At 48.1% G+C, this 17,776-nt stretch overlaps 1 protein-coding gene across 1 annotated transcript; it reads right to left on the bottom strand.

Moving 5' to 3' along the window:
* Positions 1 to 1,243: 1,243 nt before the first annotated feature.
* Positions 1,244 to 17,776, bottom strand: tubgcp6 (tubulin gamma complex component 6; the record flags this gene model as incomplete). The annotated part of the gene is made up of 23 exons (XM_080544671.1): positions 1,244 to 1,372; positions 1,789 to 1,982; positions 2,337 to 2,550; positions 3,274 to 3,406; positions 3,646 to 3,840; positions 5,332 to 5,473; positions 5,816 to 5,987; positions 7,846 to 9,982; positions 10,123 to 10,215; positions 10,448 to 10,586; positions 10,804 to 10,919; positions 11,416 to 11,504; positions 12,138 to 12,219; positions 12,694 to 12,843; positions 13,838 to 13,977; positions 14,678 to 14,769; positions 14,939 to 15,048; positions 15,143 to 15,206; positions 15,445 to 15,566; positions 15,732 to 15,890; positions 16,236 to 16,449; positions 16,593 to 16,756; positions 16,985 to 17,776. 23 exons carry the CDS (start codon positions 17,774 to 17,776, stop codon positions 1,281 to 1,283), a joined length of 5,805 nt encoding a protein of 1,934 aa, XP_080400797.1. The 3' UTR covers positions 1,244 to 1,280.

Genomic DNA, 17,776 nt, shown 5'->3' with positions numbered 1-17,776 from the left:
ATGTTTTTGTATTGTGTGTAATAAGGGCTCAAAGCCACTTTACTTTACGTTGATCGTGAAGATACTGGGTTGACTGACATGTTTGCTTGCCTGCTTGGTTAGACTGGTAACTTAAGAACAGTTATGACAGGATGTCCTTTTGAATTATTTGCAAGGAGCAGAGGTTTGGGGTAAAATGCCTCTTTCTTAAGGGACTGTAATTCCATTCTTCAATATTGATATTCAGATGAGGTTTCAATGCATTGTGATTTAGGGATGTGGAAAAACAAGACTATTGAAATGATCAAGAAACTTTTCTTTGAATTTGTGTGTAAGAGAGTAGTGTTTCTAGTCTGTACAGTACAGAGCCTCTATGGCATAATAACACAACACACCCATGGATCCTTCTTCCTGCTCAAGGGCTCTCATGCTAGACTACTCCGCTTCAATGGCCGTGCCCATAGAGTGGCCGATTGGCAGACCTGCAGTGTTTACTAATCAAACCATGTGACAACGCTTTAAAGAACATACAGCGTCAGTAATCACACTCGTCTATCATACTCCTCAAAATATTCTGTGCTCCTTTTGCCTTTTTAAGTAAAACAAACTGTCAAGGGTAAAACATATATACAAGCTATCTGGAAAACATACAACAAGCCAAGTGACAAGTCCATTGCTCTCTTTTGCAGAAACGTCTCTTTTGCAAATGACCGTGGTTGTATTTGACACCGTGTCCACTATTCAGTTGGCTTTGCACTCATTGTTTGAACTTGTTTAAAAACTTGTTTTAAACTTGTTTAAAAAATGTTAACATGCAATCTTTAATAAATATTAGTGACATTTCCTACTACAGTTCTTTATAATTGTGTTTTATTTATTTCCACCACAATAGGAAGCATCGCACACAACCACGGGGTGGGTAGGGGGGGGACGCACGCCTGAGCTTTGGGGTAGTCTTACATCAGCATGTAAAAGGACTGTGATGTTGTCATCTCTAACTTTGATAGCGTATACCATTTTGAACAGTGAGGCATCAGTGCATAGCCAGGCACACTAACTGGTTCATGAGGTACATTTTAAAATGCAATGTGGACAGTCATGTGTTGATACTAATGGGGACATTTCCACGCCACAAATATACAGAAGTTCTATACAGCATCATATACATAGCATGGCCATGGAGAGGGCAGGTTCATACACGTACAAAAGCTAAATCATGTTCAACATATCATTGGCGTCTATTGGGTAGTAAGATGCCTACAAGGCATAATGTGATCATGTACAACACACAGGACAGGAGATCAGGAGTCTTTGTAGTAGTTGTTGAAGTTGATGCGGAGCAGGAAGTCCTCCAGGTGGGGCTGGTAGCCCCTGTTCACCAGCTTGGTCACCACTGGGGAGAGAGAAAACAGTGTGTGTGTGTGTGTGTGTGTGTGTGTGTTGACAGTAACTGACAACACTTCATAGAAAGGAAAGTAAGTCAATTGGAACAAAGACTAAAGGCATTTTCATTGCAACCAGTTACATTTGTGATTAGCTATCTCTATCCAAGGACAGGGGCATTCTTCCTCCTCTCATGATGAGTTCATCCTGGGTCATAGAGGTTGGTGTACTACTATACATAATATTTCATCCCCTATAAAAATCCATCTCTTTCTAGCTAGGGAAAAACTTAGAAATGTTCCTCCGTATCAATCCCATGGCATATCACTTTCGACTTTAATGTGGGGTTCCAACTCGTTTCCTGGGAACGCAGCATACGCCCAAAAGTGACGAAAGGTCTACTTAATTTTTGCAGCCTCTCCTTACCTTTGAAGAGGAAGTGGGAGTAGTACTTGAAGGTGTTGTAGGACTGCTGCATGGCGATGAAGCTGGGGTGCACCGCCTCCCCCTGCTGGCTGTCCCAGGGCAGTGCAATGAGCTGGGCACGGAACTTGAGGATCAGGCTGAAGATGCTGTGGATGATGTTCATGACCGGAGCGGCCTTCTCCGTCAACAACCCCCTGGAGGGGGAGGGGAGATGCGGGGGAGGTGAGCGGGGGGTCAGGAGAGGAGACAATATGGCGTTTAAAAAAATAAAACATTTAGCAGTGGTTGTTGGTAAGAGCAGTATTCACTAAGAAAAACAAACAGAACCAACAACAACAACAAATACATGTTAACAGACTCTTCTGTGTACTAGGCCTGTGTATATTAAATGTTCCGAAATTCAAAAGAACGTTTAGGGATCATATTGAGTTCATGTTGAGAGCTATAAATGTATTGTGTGTGTGTGTGTGTGTGTGTGTGTGTGTGTGTGTGTGTGCGTGCGTGCGTGCGTGCGTGCGTGCGTGCGTGCGTGCGTGCGTGTTCCTCACCTGAAGATGGCTCTGTTGAGGTAGTCTGCGTGAATGCGGTGGATGGCGTCCAGGTCCGAGGCGGACGCCAGCTTGGTGGTGAACTCGCTCCAGGACACCTGCAGGATCTGGTTGGCGATGTAGCCCTGGATCACCTTGACAAAGTGTTGCATCTCGTGCCGGTACAGCTGGAGCTGGTGGAACTGGACTGAGCGCCCTGCACCCTTCACCAAGGCTGAGAGGGAGGGGGGACAGAGTGAGACAGACAGACAGACAGACAGACAGACATGCACACACATACACTCTCACGAACCCATACGGGTTAAGAGCCCGTAGAACTCGGCACCTACCATTCCTTTTCTCTGCAGCTAAAAATATGTCTGCTTGACAACCAGCTATGTGTGTACACCAGTAGCCTTCCATGTTGCATCTTGCAAACTGTTCTGTCTTGTCCTTTTGTATCTTTTGTGTTAAGTATAGGTTTGTTTGTTCTGTCTGAGCTTGGTCTAGTTTGCGATTATTGTATGGTAATTGTCTGCTGTTGTTAGTTTTTGTCCAGGTTTGGTCATTTGTTTTGTAAGTCATTTTTGTTATCGGTCTTCTGAGTTATTTGTCCTCTTCTTGATATGTTATCTTCTATATTTGGTAGCGTATGTATGTATTTTAATATTTTGAGTTTTTAGGTTGCCTCTTAAAAGACGAAAACTAGCCTGCTAGGCAAATTCTGGCTCATTTACAGCGTGTCTGTTAATCAATGTGCATTGTCCCTATTTTAAATAAATCATGAATCAAAATCAAGTCACTCTGCAACAACTAAGAGTGCCAAATTACAAAATCAACCACGAAATAGCATGTCACTTAAAAGTGCTCTTGATGTCTCCTCATACACCCAAGTCCACCGTCTCCAGATCTTAGTCCTGTTCATGTATGAGTTGGTACGAGGCAGCAGAATCCTCACCGGTCCTCTTGAGGTGGAACCAGACGTCCCGCAGGCTCCACACCATGTGCTTCAGCTGCAGCAGGAAGGAGAACAGACGATTGTACTTGTTCATACAGCTGTCTGTGATGATGATGTTCATTGGCCAGTCCACCTGGGGGGGGGGGGGGGGGGGGGGGAGATGGAGAGAAAAAGAACAAGAGGAAGGGGGATAGGATTACTCGTAGTGAATGTCAACAAACAAACAACAACCCAAACTACGATCAACCCCAGAGAATCAAACAGCTATCCGGCTATCCAATAACAACCTTGTTTTCCGTTCCCCAACAGTACTACATCAATATTTGAGAACCTGTCTCCTCATCTTTCTTTCTCTCTCTCTTTCTCTCCCACCTTATAGCGCAGCTCCAGACAGTTGAGGGAGTCGGGGGCGTGCGGGTGGAAGGTCTCCGGGAGGAAGCGCAGGGCGAAGGTGAAGTTAGGCGCCAGGGTGCTGTCTCCGTGCAGACTGTACTGTAGAGCCTTGCTCAGGATGGAGTTCAACACCAGAGGGGTCAGCAGCTCCCCGGGGGTCTGGCCACTACCCAGCTGAGGGAAGCGGGACACGGACACTCCGTCATTTCATTTATTAAACCTTTATTTATCCAGGTTAGTCTCAAGTTCAAGTTCAAGTTTATTGTCATATGTTTTAATGCAGGGGTCGGCAACCCGCGGCTCCGGAGCCGCATGCGGCTCTTTTGCCCATCTTCAGTGGCTCCCTGTGGCTTTGACCACAAATGGAAATGAACAACGATTATTTATTTTTTACGTTGCCGCGGTGTCTCTCCTTGAACTACAACTCCCTGCTTACGCTGTAATGTTGTACGAGGGCCAATAGGATTCGGATATGTTGGCACATGACTAGTATTTTGACTGGACCCAACATGAGACTGGATGTGACAGGTTTTTTTCAAGAGTAGACCTATATCCATAGGGATTGACGAAGTACTGTGGCAGGCAAAGCAAGAAACTATCCACATTGTCTACAACTTTGTGGCTAGATTTATAGACGGACATCGGCGACGTACATCGATGAACGGGAGCTTCCCGGTGAGCGCTATTTGCCTACTTTTAAATGCAAAAAGCGGCTTGTCTTTAGCTCAAACCGTTTCCGAATTACGAACTTCTAAAGAAGGTATGATATTTGGGAGTGCCGGCGTTCCTGTGGGTCACTTAAAATAGTGAAAAGAGGACGAGGGAGGCTAGTGTTCATTTGGTACTGTAGCTACAGTCTGTAGATTTGTTGACTCTGTTAAAAAAATGTTTGGGGGGAACCCCCCAGACCCCCCTTTACGCTATCCTAGTGTTTCACATTTGTAAAGCACAATACGTTGTATTCGGTTGTATGCATATGTGCTAAGGCTTATGTATTTGACTACTATTTTGATAGTAGGCTAATATATAGACACTTACAGCATGTGTTGCCTTCATTATAAGGCTTATATAAGGCTTTACATTTTTTGCTGCTCCAGACAGATTCGTTTTTTAGTTTTTTGGTCCAATATGGCTCTTTCAACATTTAAGGTTGCCGACCCCTGTTTTAATGCAATGAAATTCTTCAGCCTCGTCTCTCTCTGTGGTAACACACACAACAACATAATCCGCAATACAACAAAACAACAATACAGTACAAGGTGCTTAGTGCAGGGTGTAAAGTGCCAAGTGCAGTGCGCAGGGTTCAGCTGTTCAGCAACCTGACTGCCTGTGGGAAGAAACTATTTCTGAGGCGGGTGGTGGTGCGTGAGTTGATACTTCTATAGCGTTTTCGGGGATGGGAGGAGTGTGAATAGTGCATAGGCAGGGTGGCTGGTGTCTTTAATTATGTTTTGAGCTTTCTTTATACAGCGGGTGTTGTAGATGTCATTGAGTTGTGGCAGTTCTGTGTTGATTATTTTGGCTGCAGTCTTCACTGTCCTCTGTAAGCGTCTACAATCCTGGGCAGTCGGGTTGCTGAACCACACTGTGTCTCGTTAAGATGAACAAAAATAATAAGAAATTCAAGAGAGACCTGACCGACAGTGTTGAGTGTCTCCGACTGACCTTCTCAAAGAGCAGGTCGCTGAGCGACTGGGCGAACTCCCCGTCCTCCATTAGAAGAAAGTGCCTGAGAGCTTCAAAGTGCCTCTCCACCCCCAGCTCCACAAAGAAGTAGTCTACCGCTGCCTTGTTTACCAAGGAAACACTGACATGGACAGAGAGAAGAGGGGGGGGGACGGGGACGTAACAAACAGAATTAGATTCAGATTATGGGGTTACAGAGGGGCCAGGCACTCTCTCATATACAGTGCCATGGGAAAGTATTCAGACCCCAGCACTTTCTCCACATTTTGTTGTGTTGTAGACGACTCAATTTAAAACGGATTAAATTCAATTGACCCTGAATATTTTCCGAAGGCACTGTATACATATACACACGTGCACATACACTCTCTCCTCTTGTGTGCACACGCACACACTCGCACACATGCACACGCACACACACACACACACACACACACACACACACTCGCTCTGTCTGTCTTACTGTGTGATGAGCGGGGTGGTGACGGAGTGTTTCATCAGTACAGGCAGTGACACCATCTCGCTGAGCTGCACAGATGTGGTGTCTATGGCCATGTTGCGTAGGGATTGGTCCGTAGGCAGGCCCCACGGGCCCCGGGTCACCTGCTGCAGCAGCTGGCAGTCTGGGGACAAGGCTGGAGGGGGAGGACCACACACACACACACACACACACACACACACACACACACACACAAGCATCATGGTGAGCTTCTGCACATTCTCTTGTGTTTTATAGAGTATGTATGTTACGGTACATGTGGAAACATGGTACATGTGGGAAAACTAGGGTTAGGGTTAGGTACTAGGGTGCTACGGTTAAGGTTAGGGTTAGGGGTAGGGATAGGGATAGGATTAGGGTTAGGGTTAGACATGCCCTAACCCTAGTTTTCCCACATGTACCGTAACATGTAGACTGATGCTGCAGTCTGAATTACTAATGGAGAACATCAATATAATAATGCTTTATTTGTATAGCACTTTTCAAAACAGTTACAAAGTGCTTTACAGAACAAGATAATAGTACACACAGTCAGGGTAAAAACCACAAAAACATAGGCTAATTAAAACATAGGGCATACGACCTGATAGAAACTTAACAAAGAAATAATTACTATAAAAAGGCCTTCCTGTAAAACTAAGTTTAGAGAATTGATTTAAAAGACGGCACTGGGTTTTCTAATCTAGGTTCCTCAGGTATATATGTGATATAGGTAGGAGCAAGGCCATGTGGGGCTTTAAAAGTAATTAATAGAAGTTTAAAACCAATTCTCTACCTGACAGGTAGCCAGTGAAGCTTGCAAGGATGGGAGTGATATGGTCTTGTCTAGTGGAATTTGTTAAAAGTCTGGCAGCCGAGTTTTGAACAAGCTGGAGACGGGAGATGGCCTTTTGGCTGAGCTCTGAATATAAGCAATTACAATAATCCAGTCGTGACCAAATGAATGGAAGGATACATTTTCAAGGTCCGCTTGAAATAATATTTTTTTAAAAAGACTTTTGCAATGTTCCTAATTTGGAAAAAGCATGATTGTACTACCGTGGTGATTTTTATGTCAAAGCAAAGCTCAGAATCAAAGACCAGACCCAGATTGTGGGCAGATTGCTTAACGTTGGAGGACAGGTTCCCATGATTCTTGTTCAAGTCACCGGTCAGTTTAGGGGGACCAAATAAAAGGACCTCAAATTTGGACTCATTGAACCGGAGGAAGTGTTGCGACATCCAATTTAGGGAACCAGTCCTATTAAGAATCCATGTCTTAAATCATTTTTCTATCAAGATTTCTTTCTAAATGATAAGAAAACGATGCACTGACAAAATGTTTGCGATGCAGCGTGGAAGTGTATGGAGGACGCCATCCTTATACACATTCATCATTGCCATAAGGGGTCAAATTGAGGAGACTGTGTTGTTCCTATTAGGAAAAGTGCATTTAGCCACTCTGCTTTTTCAGTGAAGGAAGGAATGGAACTTAGCACCAGCCCACATCAGAGAACTCGGCACCTACCATTCCTTTTCTCGGCAGCTAAGAATATGTCTGCTTGACAACCAGCTATGTGTACACCAGTAGCCTTCCATGATGCATCTTACAAACTGTTCTGTCTTGTCCTTTTGTATCTTTTGTGTTAAGTATAGGTTTGTTTGTTCTGTTTGAGCTTGCTCTAGTTGGCGATTATTGTATGGTAATTGTCTGCTGTTGTTAGTTTTTGTCCAGGTTTGGTCATTTGTTTTGTAAGTCATTTTTGTTATTTGTCCTCTTCTTGATGTTATCTTCTATATTTGGTAGCGTATGTATCTATGTATTTTAATATTTTGAGATTTTATGCTGCCTCTTAAAATCTGGCCAGGGACAGCAGACGAAAACTAGCCTGCTAGGCTAATTCTGCCTCATTTACAGCGTGTCTGTTAATCAATGTGCATTGTCCCTATTTTAAATAAGTCATAAATCATAAATCATAAATCAAGTTGTATTGAATATAATGAACGTGACTCACTCATGAGGCTGTAGGAGTCCTCGTACTGCTCCACTTGGTACTGAGCCGCCAGAGAGAGGAGGTAGTCCTGCTCTGCGTTCTCTCCGGGGGTCAGGCCGAACTCCTCTGCCCAGGACAAGACCCCCTCGGCCAGCTGCTGCTGCAGACCTGCCTTCACTACACACCCTACCCCCAGGGCAGAGTCTGAGGAGTGGCCGTAGGTACTGCCTGGGATGGGTGAGGGCAGGGGGTTTACTCCTGACACCACACAACCTATACCCAGGGCAGAGTCTGAGGAATGGCCATAGGTACTACCTGGTATCGGAGATAGGAGGGGTACAGTTCCTGACACCACACACCCTCCCCCCAGGGTGGAGTCGGAGGAGTGGCCGTGATCACTTCCTGGTATCGGAGACAGGAGGGGTACAGTTCCTGACACCACACACCCCACCCCCAGGGTGGAATCGGAGGAGTGGCCGTGATCACTTCCTGGTAGTGGATTTTTGAGGGGTACAGTTCCTGACACCACACACCCTCCCCCCAGGGTGGAGTCGGAGGAGTGGCCGTGATCACTTCCTGGTATCGGAGACAGGAGGGGTACAGTTCCTGACACCACACACCCCACCCCCAGGGTGGAGTCGGAGGAGTGGCCGTGATCACTTCCTGGTAGTGGATTTTTGAGGGGTACAGTTCCTGACACCACACACCCCACCCCCAGGGTGGAGTCGGAGGAGTGGCCGTGATCACTTCCTGGTATCGGAGTTTGGAGGGGTACAGTTCCTGACACCACACACCCAATGCCTAGTGTAGACTCTGAAGAGTGACCATAGGCGCTACCGGGCAAAGCAGACAGCGCCGGTTCGGTACCCGATACGACACAGCCCGTTTTCAGAACACAGTCCGAGGCGTGACCGTGCTTGCTCCAACGTGGTTGAGATGTCTCTACGTCAAACACAAACTCCCCGACCTTGACGTGAGCGTCCGACGAGTGACCGTGAACGTTGGGAGTCGTCAGGGAAACGTCCACGTCTGAAACGTGTCCTCCGACCTTAATGTGAGCGTCTGAAGAGTGACCGTGAACGTTGGGAGTGGTCAGGGAAACGTCCACGTCTGAAACGTGTTCTCCGACCTTAATGTGAGCGTCGGAAGAGTGACCGTGAACGTTGGGAGTGGTCAGGGAAACGTCCACGTCTGAAACGTGTTCTCCGACCTTAATGTGAGCGTCGGAAGAGTGACCGTGAACGTTGGCGGACGGCAGAGGGGCGACCACTTCGGACACGTTCTCCCCGACCTTGATGTTGGAATCTGAGGTGTGACGGTGAACGTTTGCGGTAGGGACCTCTGATGCACCCGACTTGGAGGGGGAGGGGGAGGCTTGTCCTGGGTGATCTCCACTAGCTAACTCTGGGATAGAGGAGCAAGGAGCCTCCTTAGAAGAACCAGCTGTTGTCGGGTCCTCCAGCACGACATTCACTGTTTCCCCTGTTTCATTTGACTCGGCGCCCGCATGGCTAACCGCCTCAGGCTCCGCACCAAACACTACCTCAGACTCAGTCACAGGAACTCTCCTCTCTAAGGCCGGGGCTAGTGTATCTGTCCCCTGTCCGCTGTCTATCTGGTTACTGGCACTAGACTTACTACCGTCGCCTAACTGAAGGCTGCCCTGCGAGGGGTGCCCGTGGGTGCTAGGGACGGGTACGGCAGCCATGGGGAGGTCTGGGGTGTAATGACCCAAGGGGAAGCTGGACTGGGAAGCCTGGCCGTGGTGACTGGGCCTGGGGAAAGACTCCTGGCCTTCAGCCACGTTCTCCCCCAGGGGGAAGTGGGAGAGGGAGGGGTGGGGGACGTCAGGCTGCGACGCGGCCCCCCGACAAGTTCTGGCCGGTAGGGTCGGGGCTGTTACTCCCTCCAGTGGGACATAGGGAGCGCTGAAGTCATAGTCGACAAGCTGGGGCTGGACGGGTCTCTCTGGGAGCTTAGACACAATCACCCGCAGGGCCCGGTCCACCTGCTGGCTGTCGGGGGGCTCGGGGAGGAAGTCGTTGAGGTCGAGTTCCTCTGAAATGACGGCGGGGTCGACCGCTGAGTGGGAGGGGGGTACAGGCGCAGGGGGAGGGGGTGGTTTGAGGGTATCCTGAGTCCCCGGCTCCTCTGACTCCTGCAGGGGGGGGATAGGACCGACTACGTCACGCCAAAGTGTAGACTTCACACACTCACACATCTGCACCGTTATGAGACGTGACACATCAATCTGAAATCATATGCTGTGTTAAGATACACACATGCACACACACGTACCTGTGCTGGCGGTGGTGAAATCACAGCTGGAGCTGGTAACAAGATTTCCAAAGGGGGTCGGCCCTGTCCCAGAGGATACTTCTCCAGTAGAGCCTGAGGGTTCAGATAAGAACAGTATAGATCATCATCTTCTTCATCTTTGTTGTTCTTCTTTGTTGTCGTCCTCGCCATTATCATCATCATCATCATCATCATCATCATCATCATCATCATCATCATCATCATCATCATCATCATCATCATACCATGGAATTAACCCCCCTCCCTGCCCCATGTGTGTGAAAGTGTGACAATGACCTCAGATTGTGTGTGTGTGTGTACTGACCTCAGTTTGCTGCTGGTCTTTCAGTAGGAATTGGGCTCGGGGCTCATCCAGTCTCATTCGCTGCACCCTCCACATGGCCCGCCTCTCCCTGCGCGCCGCCTCCTCTGATAGGTGGCTGTACTGGGCAATCAGCTCCTTCCTGAGAGCAAAGTCACAGTCATGATTGATCACATGACTCAACAAAAGTCAGTGACTTTCAAAAGTGCCTGAAACATTTCAGTACAGAACAGTCAGTATGAAGAGCAGTTAAGCTCTTGCTTTGAATGTAATCCTATGGTAAGACTAGAATTCAGGATGGATGGACTGTGCGTATATGTCCGGTGGTGTGACAGCGCCCTCCTGTGGTCAGACCATACCTGGCTCTTAGCTCCAGCTGCTCCTCAAGAGCTTGCAGCCTCTTCTCTCTGTCCCTCAGCTCTCTGGCAAAGCCGAAGTCATCCTCCTGCTCTTTCCTTTTGGCTGCACTGTGCCACTGTAAACAGCAACACACACACGCACCAGCACATTGACACCGACACCGACACACGACGCACACGCTTAGGGCCTAAGATCCTAGGGGCCATCTTCAGAGGCACAAGCGAGAGCATCCTGACTGGATACATCACTGCCTGGACAATAGTGAGCAAGGTCAAACAGGTGAGACGGTTGAAGGGTAAATGGATCTTGTTTTCTTTCAATCGCTTGTTCTTTCATTCTCTCTTGAAAATGTAAGAATGCCAAAGAGGAGACATTGAAGACAACGCATTTTTCTCATCATTGTCCCCGGCCGTTGAAATCGAAGGCGGGACTATGAAATGGCCTCGGTCCGTTTGTATGTTGCACTTTTTCTCCGACACCACTGGGACAAATTTGATGAAACTTGGGTGAATGGTGAACCATGTGTGACCCTCTCTTATTATTTCTCTTTCTTTCCCTCCCTCTCCCTCCCTCTCTCTCCCTCTCTCTCTCCCTCCCTCCCTCCCTCTCACCTCTTGTTCCTTGTCCAGGTGCTGTTTCAGCTCCTCGAAGCGTTCCCTCCTCCTCGCCTCCTCTGCCAGACGCTGAGACACCTGCCGCCCTGCAGGGGGCGAGAGAGAAACAGCAGACTGGTTACCCCCCCCTCCACACACACCTTTTCATGCATTCCCACCCACACACACTTACTTACCCCTCTCTCTCTCTCTCTCTCTCTCTCTCTCTCTAACTCACACCCACTCTCCACAGCACTTGGCCTCAGTTTCCTCCACACATCTTTGAAGTCATAAATTATATGAGGAGTTAGTTAAACTATCTGAGTGATGATTAGATTTCACACCCTGCAGTGCTGGAAGCTGTTCAAAGACTTCCTCACACTCATATTAGCCGCCTGTTTTCTCTCTCTCTCCCCTCTCTGAGAAGACGAAAGAATCCTCGGGCTTTACACAGAGAGTGAGTTCTCAGAATTAGGTGCCAAAAGCTCTTCTGGGTGATAATCAGTGTTCTGAGCAATGCATTAACAGACCCTCTCAGGTTTAATCAGCGTTGGAGTGGTGTGTGTGTGCATGTGCGTGTGTGTGTGTGTGATTGAGTGGGCAAGTATGTGCCTGTGTGAATACAGTAGGTGTGTGTGTGTGTGTGTGTGTGTGTGTGTGTGAGTGTGTGAGTGTGTGTGTGTGTGTGTGTGTGTGTGTGTGTGTGTGTGGGTGTGTGTGGGTGTGTGTGTGACTCTCACCGCGGATGCTCTCCAGGGTCTTGGCAGCACACTCTCTGACCTGATTGATCAGCTCCTGGCGTGCCTGCTCTGTGCGCAGGGCCTAACAAAGGCAGACAGGCAGACAGACAGACCATCAATAACACAAATCTATCTACTGCCCTTTGGCTTACCTCTCCCCTGCTGTGCTAGCTCGCACAGAGAAATAGGCCATGGATGGCTACTGTACTGCCGATCAGACAATATCGGTACATCACTTTAATGGCACGGCACATATACTGGCAGTGGCACTAATACTGACGTTCTATCATTGGCCAACAAACCTGCTGACTATGTTCCTTCGCTATTGAACGGATCCTAACTTGAAACAGTTCCACATATAGAAAGACATAGACATTTGTTGGCACAAATCGATTTGAACAATTAAAATAAAAGTTTGCGTTATGAGTGCTTATCTCAAGTAACATTCTCAAGAATGTATTGTTATGGATTAACGTGTATTTGGGTTCTGGAGAAGCGCTATATATATATATATATAGATCAATAAAATGGATTATCATTATTACGACTGCAGTACCTGTTCCTCCCTGCTGATGGCGCTGTGCTTGGCGATCCTCTCCATGCGTCCGCGGTACACAGCACAGTCCCTCTCTATCTGCTCCACCTCATGTAGGGAGAAGGTGACGGAGATGCGGGGCACGGGAAGCTCCGACCAGCAAATGTAGTGCTGCACAAACAACATCAGAGAAGATTGTAACCAAAGTTATGACGCTCTACTGTTGCCAGTGCTTGATGGGGAAACTAACAAGGTGTTCCATTTCAGGGTTAGGCAGGGCTTGACATTAAGCTTTTTCAGGTACTTGTCCTTCGGACAAGTGAACTTATCCTTTACTTGTCCGAGAGCTCAAGTTACTTGTCCAAATATGACCTTGCGCATGTGTGTGTGTGTGTGTCTGCCTACTAACTACTACTACAAGCCAGTAATACATTACGTTTCAATTCCAACAATTACTGTGGATCTACGTGCACGCACGTTCAATTTCAAAGTTTAAAGTAAAGGGGTCATGCCAGCATTAATGTTTTGATTTGCTAGATTCTCTAGGTGTGATTGTTTTAATTTTGAGTTATTTAATGAAGGTGACTTTGGTTTTGGAATTTGAAATTATAATCAATATTCACAATTAATTAGTTGTCATTAATTAGTCACAATACACCCTGTGCTCCCCTACTCAGCGGACATAGATTGTTTGACAAGGCAGCTAAATTGACAAGGCAGCTACATTGACAAGGCAGCTACATTGACAAGGCAGCTACATTGACATGGTGTCTACATTGACAAGGCAGCATACATTGACAAGGCAGCTTACATTGACATGGCAGCTACATTGACATGGCAGCATACCTTGACAAGGCAGCTACATTGACAAGGCAGCTACATTTTGGTCTGAACGCGCCGGCCGGTTCAAAAGTAGGTTCGAGAACAGAAAACAGCACAGAACTTTGCCGGAGTGAAAGGCCTGATCTACGATCAGCTTAACCTGACCAAATCCAAATCTTAAATCATTAAGACGGGGATGAAAAAACTGACATTAGCTCAGTGTCCATGAGCAACTCCCCCCCGCCACCACATTCCTCCTGGTCCCACTAAGCACTGATTTAAGAACAGAGAATGAACAACACTGATGTACAATACAGTACAGGGTATGCGATCTACCACTGACCTGAGGACAACAAATCTTGAGCAGGTTGATGGTCTTCCCGCAGACATAGACGTCGTTGGCAATGTGTCGGAGGAAGACAGGGACACAGTCCTCCACATCCTTGGAGATCAGGGTGTAGCCCTGCACCCAGAAGTGCTTGTCTGTGAGAGCAATGGGGGAAAAAGGACACGTCAATGAAGAAGCGTAGTCATGACCAGGGCCAAATCTCAAAAGTCTCTCCTTGATTCCTTCTCAAAGCCCATTGTAGGAGAAGGTCAGAGGAACCTCAGATCTTCTCCAACCAATCAGTTATGTGGATAGGCGAGGATAGAAGACGCGGGCGTCCCAGGTACATTTGTAGAAGTAATATCATCTTTGGTCCTGGCAATGGACAGAGGATGCTTTTTCGTGTTACAGAAAATGTTGGGACACATGCCACAGGACCGGGACGCGTCCCCAGAATTACAGTCCATTAGAAGGCATGAACTCATCAGGTTTCATGTTTTAGCCAGCTTTTTTAATGACGAGCAACTAACTCGAGATTGCTTTGCTGATTGCTTCCCTGGCGAACTCACGGGGAGGAGGACACTGACATTTGTGTGTCCTCCAAAAGCAAGAGTGAGGATCACTAGGCTCACTGCAGGAGTTGATGAGGTGTAGCATGAGACACAGGTTCCTGGGGGCTGAACCTGTGTCCTTGAATGAGGTACAGTATGGAATCACAATTTAGTGATTTCAATGTTTTCTTTCAATAATAATCCACATCAACCAACCATTTGTAATCCAAATATTGTATCATCAGCTTATAACAGCATACTGTTAAAAAAAAAAACATAGATTCTCAGAGAAACATCGTCTCACCTCTGACACTGAGATAGTCCTCGTTCACTTGGATCATGAACTCTCCGTACACATCTCTGAACACGCCACTGTAGACCCAGTCTGACACAAACCTACACGACACAGGGGGACACATGGCTCTAGCAGTCATAGATGCAGACAGGCAAAAATACAAGCATCCACTAAATGTGTGGAAATCATCACTATAATTTATTCGATTGTGGTTTTAGTTATTTATTTGAACGCTGAACAGGATAGATGGGCCTAATTAGGAATACTGACCTTGTGTACGGCTCACAGCTGCTCTTGAGCAAAGACAGCAACACGGGATAGTTCTCATTGCTACAGTTGCTCTGGGCCTCGTTGTATAGGTAGGACAACATCTTCACACCCTGAAGATACAAGATACGGACTGGTTTATTATTAGCTCACACGTATAGGTAGAGAAAGTAGTACAGGACAGGAGTGTGTGTATAGTACACTCACCACTGGGAAGGTAGCCTGACCTACACCAGACGCCCCGTCCACACAGCACAGCTCTGACAGGTACCTGACCGACAGAACACAACACAGGGCCGTGAGTGTGTGATTTGATTAAGTAGGACTGGGAGACACAATACTGGCAAAACTAAACGGTTGGGGGAGGTAGAAGTGGATCCAAACACAAAGTATATAGACACAGGTAATTCATTGAAATGAGGATCGGGGAATACAGTCCATCAAGTTGAAGAACTCTTACAGCAAGGCGGTTGTTTTACTCTGGGGGGGTGGGGGGGGGGGGGTCTCACCTGAGCTGCCGGCCCACTTTGCGGAACAGGAAGCATATGGTGAGCAGACTGAGGGTAGGCGGAGTGCTGAGGACACAGGCTCTGTAGTAGTGCAAGTACTTACGAAGTCCCCCAGTGAAGGCCTGAGAAACAGAAGAAAAAAAACATGCTAAAGCTAGGTCTCTCTCTTTATACTCTCCTTAAAGTGGCGCTATTCACATTTTCATAAAACAGCGCCAGTGGATTGCTAATTGCTAACACTGCCTAGAAAAGGGGGTTTGAGGGGATGGTAGTCAAGACAACCATACCTGGAAGACTAGGCCTCTCTTGTGGGGGCTCTGCAGAGAGAAGCGACTGAGCCTCAAGTAGTAGGTGCCATACTGAGCAAGCTCCCCGAGCAGACGAGACACACTCTCCGGCGACGCTCCGGACACACACACTCCCGGTCGGACGTCGAACTGCACACACACCTGAAGGAAGAGATCACACAATCCATATAATAGACGAGTGGAGCCCATATAGAGCAAGAGAGATTACAACCCAATTTAAGATATTCTGTGCACAATATCCTGCACAGTGCACCTAAAACTCCGGAGGCTACTTCTAGGCAGTTTTTAGAACATTAAAGTTAATTACGCATTAAAGTTATTAATAAATCATTCAATCATTTCTCACAAGTCCACTATTAATATATTCCCTGAATATAATAACGTTGTGCAGTGCCTCAAGGATATCCTAACAGCACATTTAGATTGACTTTATTGGAACAGTCTCATGATGATATTTTTTGTGTGTCAAAGGGGCTAGGGTACCTGGTTGAGGGGGAAAGTAGTAGACGCCACTCCAATCAGTACGTTGAGGAGGTCGGTGACCAGCTGGGTTTGGGAGTCGAAGGGCAGGGGCAACAAGGGAGACGGGGGTGCAGAGCTAACTATCCTAATTTCCCCCTCCCGCAGCCTGTAGAGCTGGTCAAAGGCCTCCCTGCCGCCCTCTGTCAGGTAGGGGGCGTCCATTTTCCCTGGTGGGCTGATAGATAAATTAACAGTTTTATTCAGCGTGGGGATACGGGGAAAGAGGGAGAAAGTTAATGAGTGACAAATGAGAAACATCTTTCTAAATATACACTACACCCCCTCAACACAGATCCATCTTCCCACTCTATCCCTTACCAGCCCACATACTCCCAGCTGCGGCGTTGGCCTGGCTCAAAGGTCCTCAGAGCCTCCCAGACATCGAGCTCCGGGCTGGGGCTCGGCTCTGACTGAGAGTCTGGGGTGAGGTTGGAGGCCGACTGGAAGCCCTCATCTTCAGACTGGTCCAAATACGGCGGCACCTGGGTAGACAAACATGACAGAGAACGTATGGTTCATCAATGGATCCGCTGAAAACAAGTGACGGACATTGAGCTATTTTAATTGGTTGGACCGCTGTCTTGACAGCCAAATAAAATAGGATAAAAAAATGTTTTTAATACTGGCAGCAACCAAATAAATTGACAAAGAACCAAATGAACCGCACAAAACAGCTCTGCTACTCTCAGTCTGCCATGTCAGTCTCTTACCCTTATAGCCAGCCCAGTGACATCAGCGTTGCTGGGCACCGGAGGTAAGTCCAACTTGATGTCCAGGTCAGAGGTGCGTGAGTGCTGCAGGGCTCCGAACAGAGACATCCTGGTCTCCTTCTCAAACCTCTGTTCCGCCTCCGACCCCCTACTCAGAGCTAGGAGCCCTGTGCCCGGAGGGGCCTCCATCAGGCCGAGAGTTCCACACAGACCCCCCAGGGAGCCCCACTCCTCCGCGCACACCAGCGCCCAAGCCCGGGCCTCCAGCCTCTGTAGCTCCTCGCTTTGGTAACCCTCCAGTGGAGGCCTCCTCAGCACGGGCCTCTCCCTGCGCATGTAGTCTCTGCTGAAGGACGACCGGGGAGGGGGTGTCGAGCCCGCTAGGTGCACCAGGAGCTCCAGCACAGAGTCCAGCTCCTTCAGGCCTGAGGCGGCCCCCGCCGGCAGCCTCCCCAGCTGCTCCTCCAGCCTCTCCGCCTCGTCCCGGCACCCGGCCACCCGCAGGTCGAAGGAAATCATCAGCACTTTGTTTCTGGGCGGAGTGCTGGCGCTAGGCCCTCCCGGTGAGGACCCTTTAGGGGAGCTCTCCTGGAAGAGTTTGGCGAGCAGGGCCCCGTAGGCGCGCGATCTGAGGGAACGGCGGACCCCTTCTCGCGAGACGCCCCCCAGGGCTCGCAGTTTCCATGACACCCCAGATAAGCTGCTGTCACACAGGGCGCCTAGCAGTTCAGTGATGCTGTTGGTGCTACTGTGACAGCTTGATGTGAGGGAGTTATCAGGGCTGGAGTACAT

Source organism: Nansenia antarctica (genome assembly GCF_963989245.1).
Source record: "Nansenia antarctica genome assembly, chromosome: 14".
Lineage (NCBI taxonomy): Eukaryota > Metazoa > Chordata > Actinopteri > Argentiniformes > Microstomatidae > Nansenia > Nansenia antarctica.
This window is presented reverse-complemented; position numbering and strand designations above follow the sequence as displayed.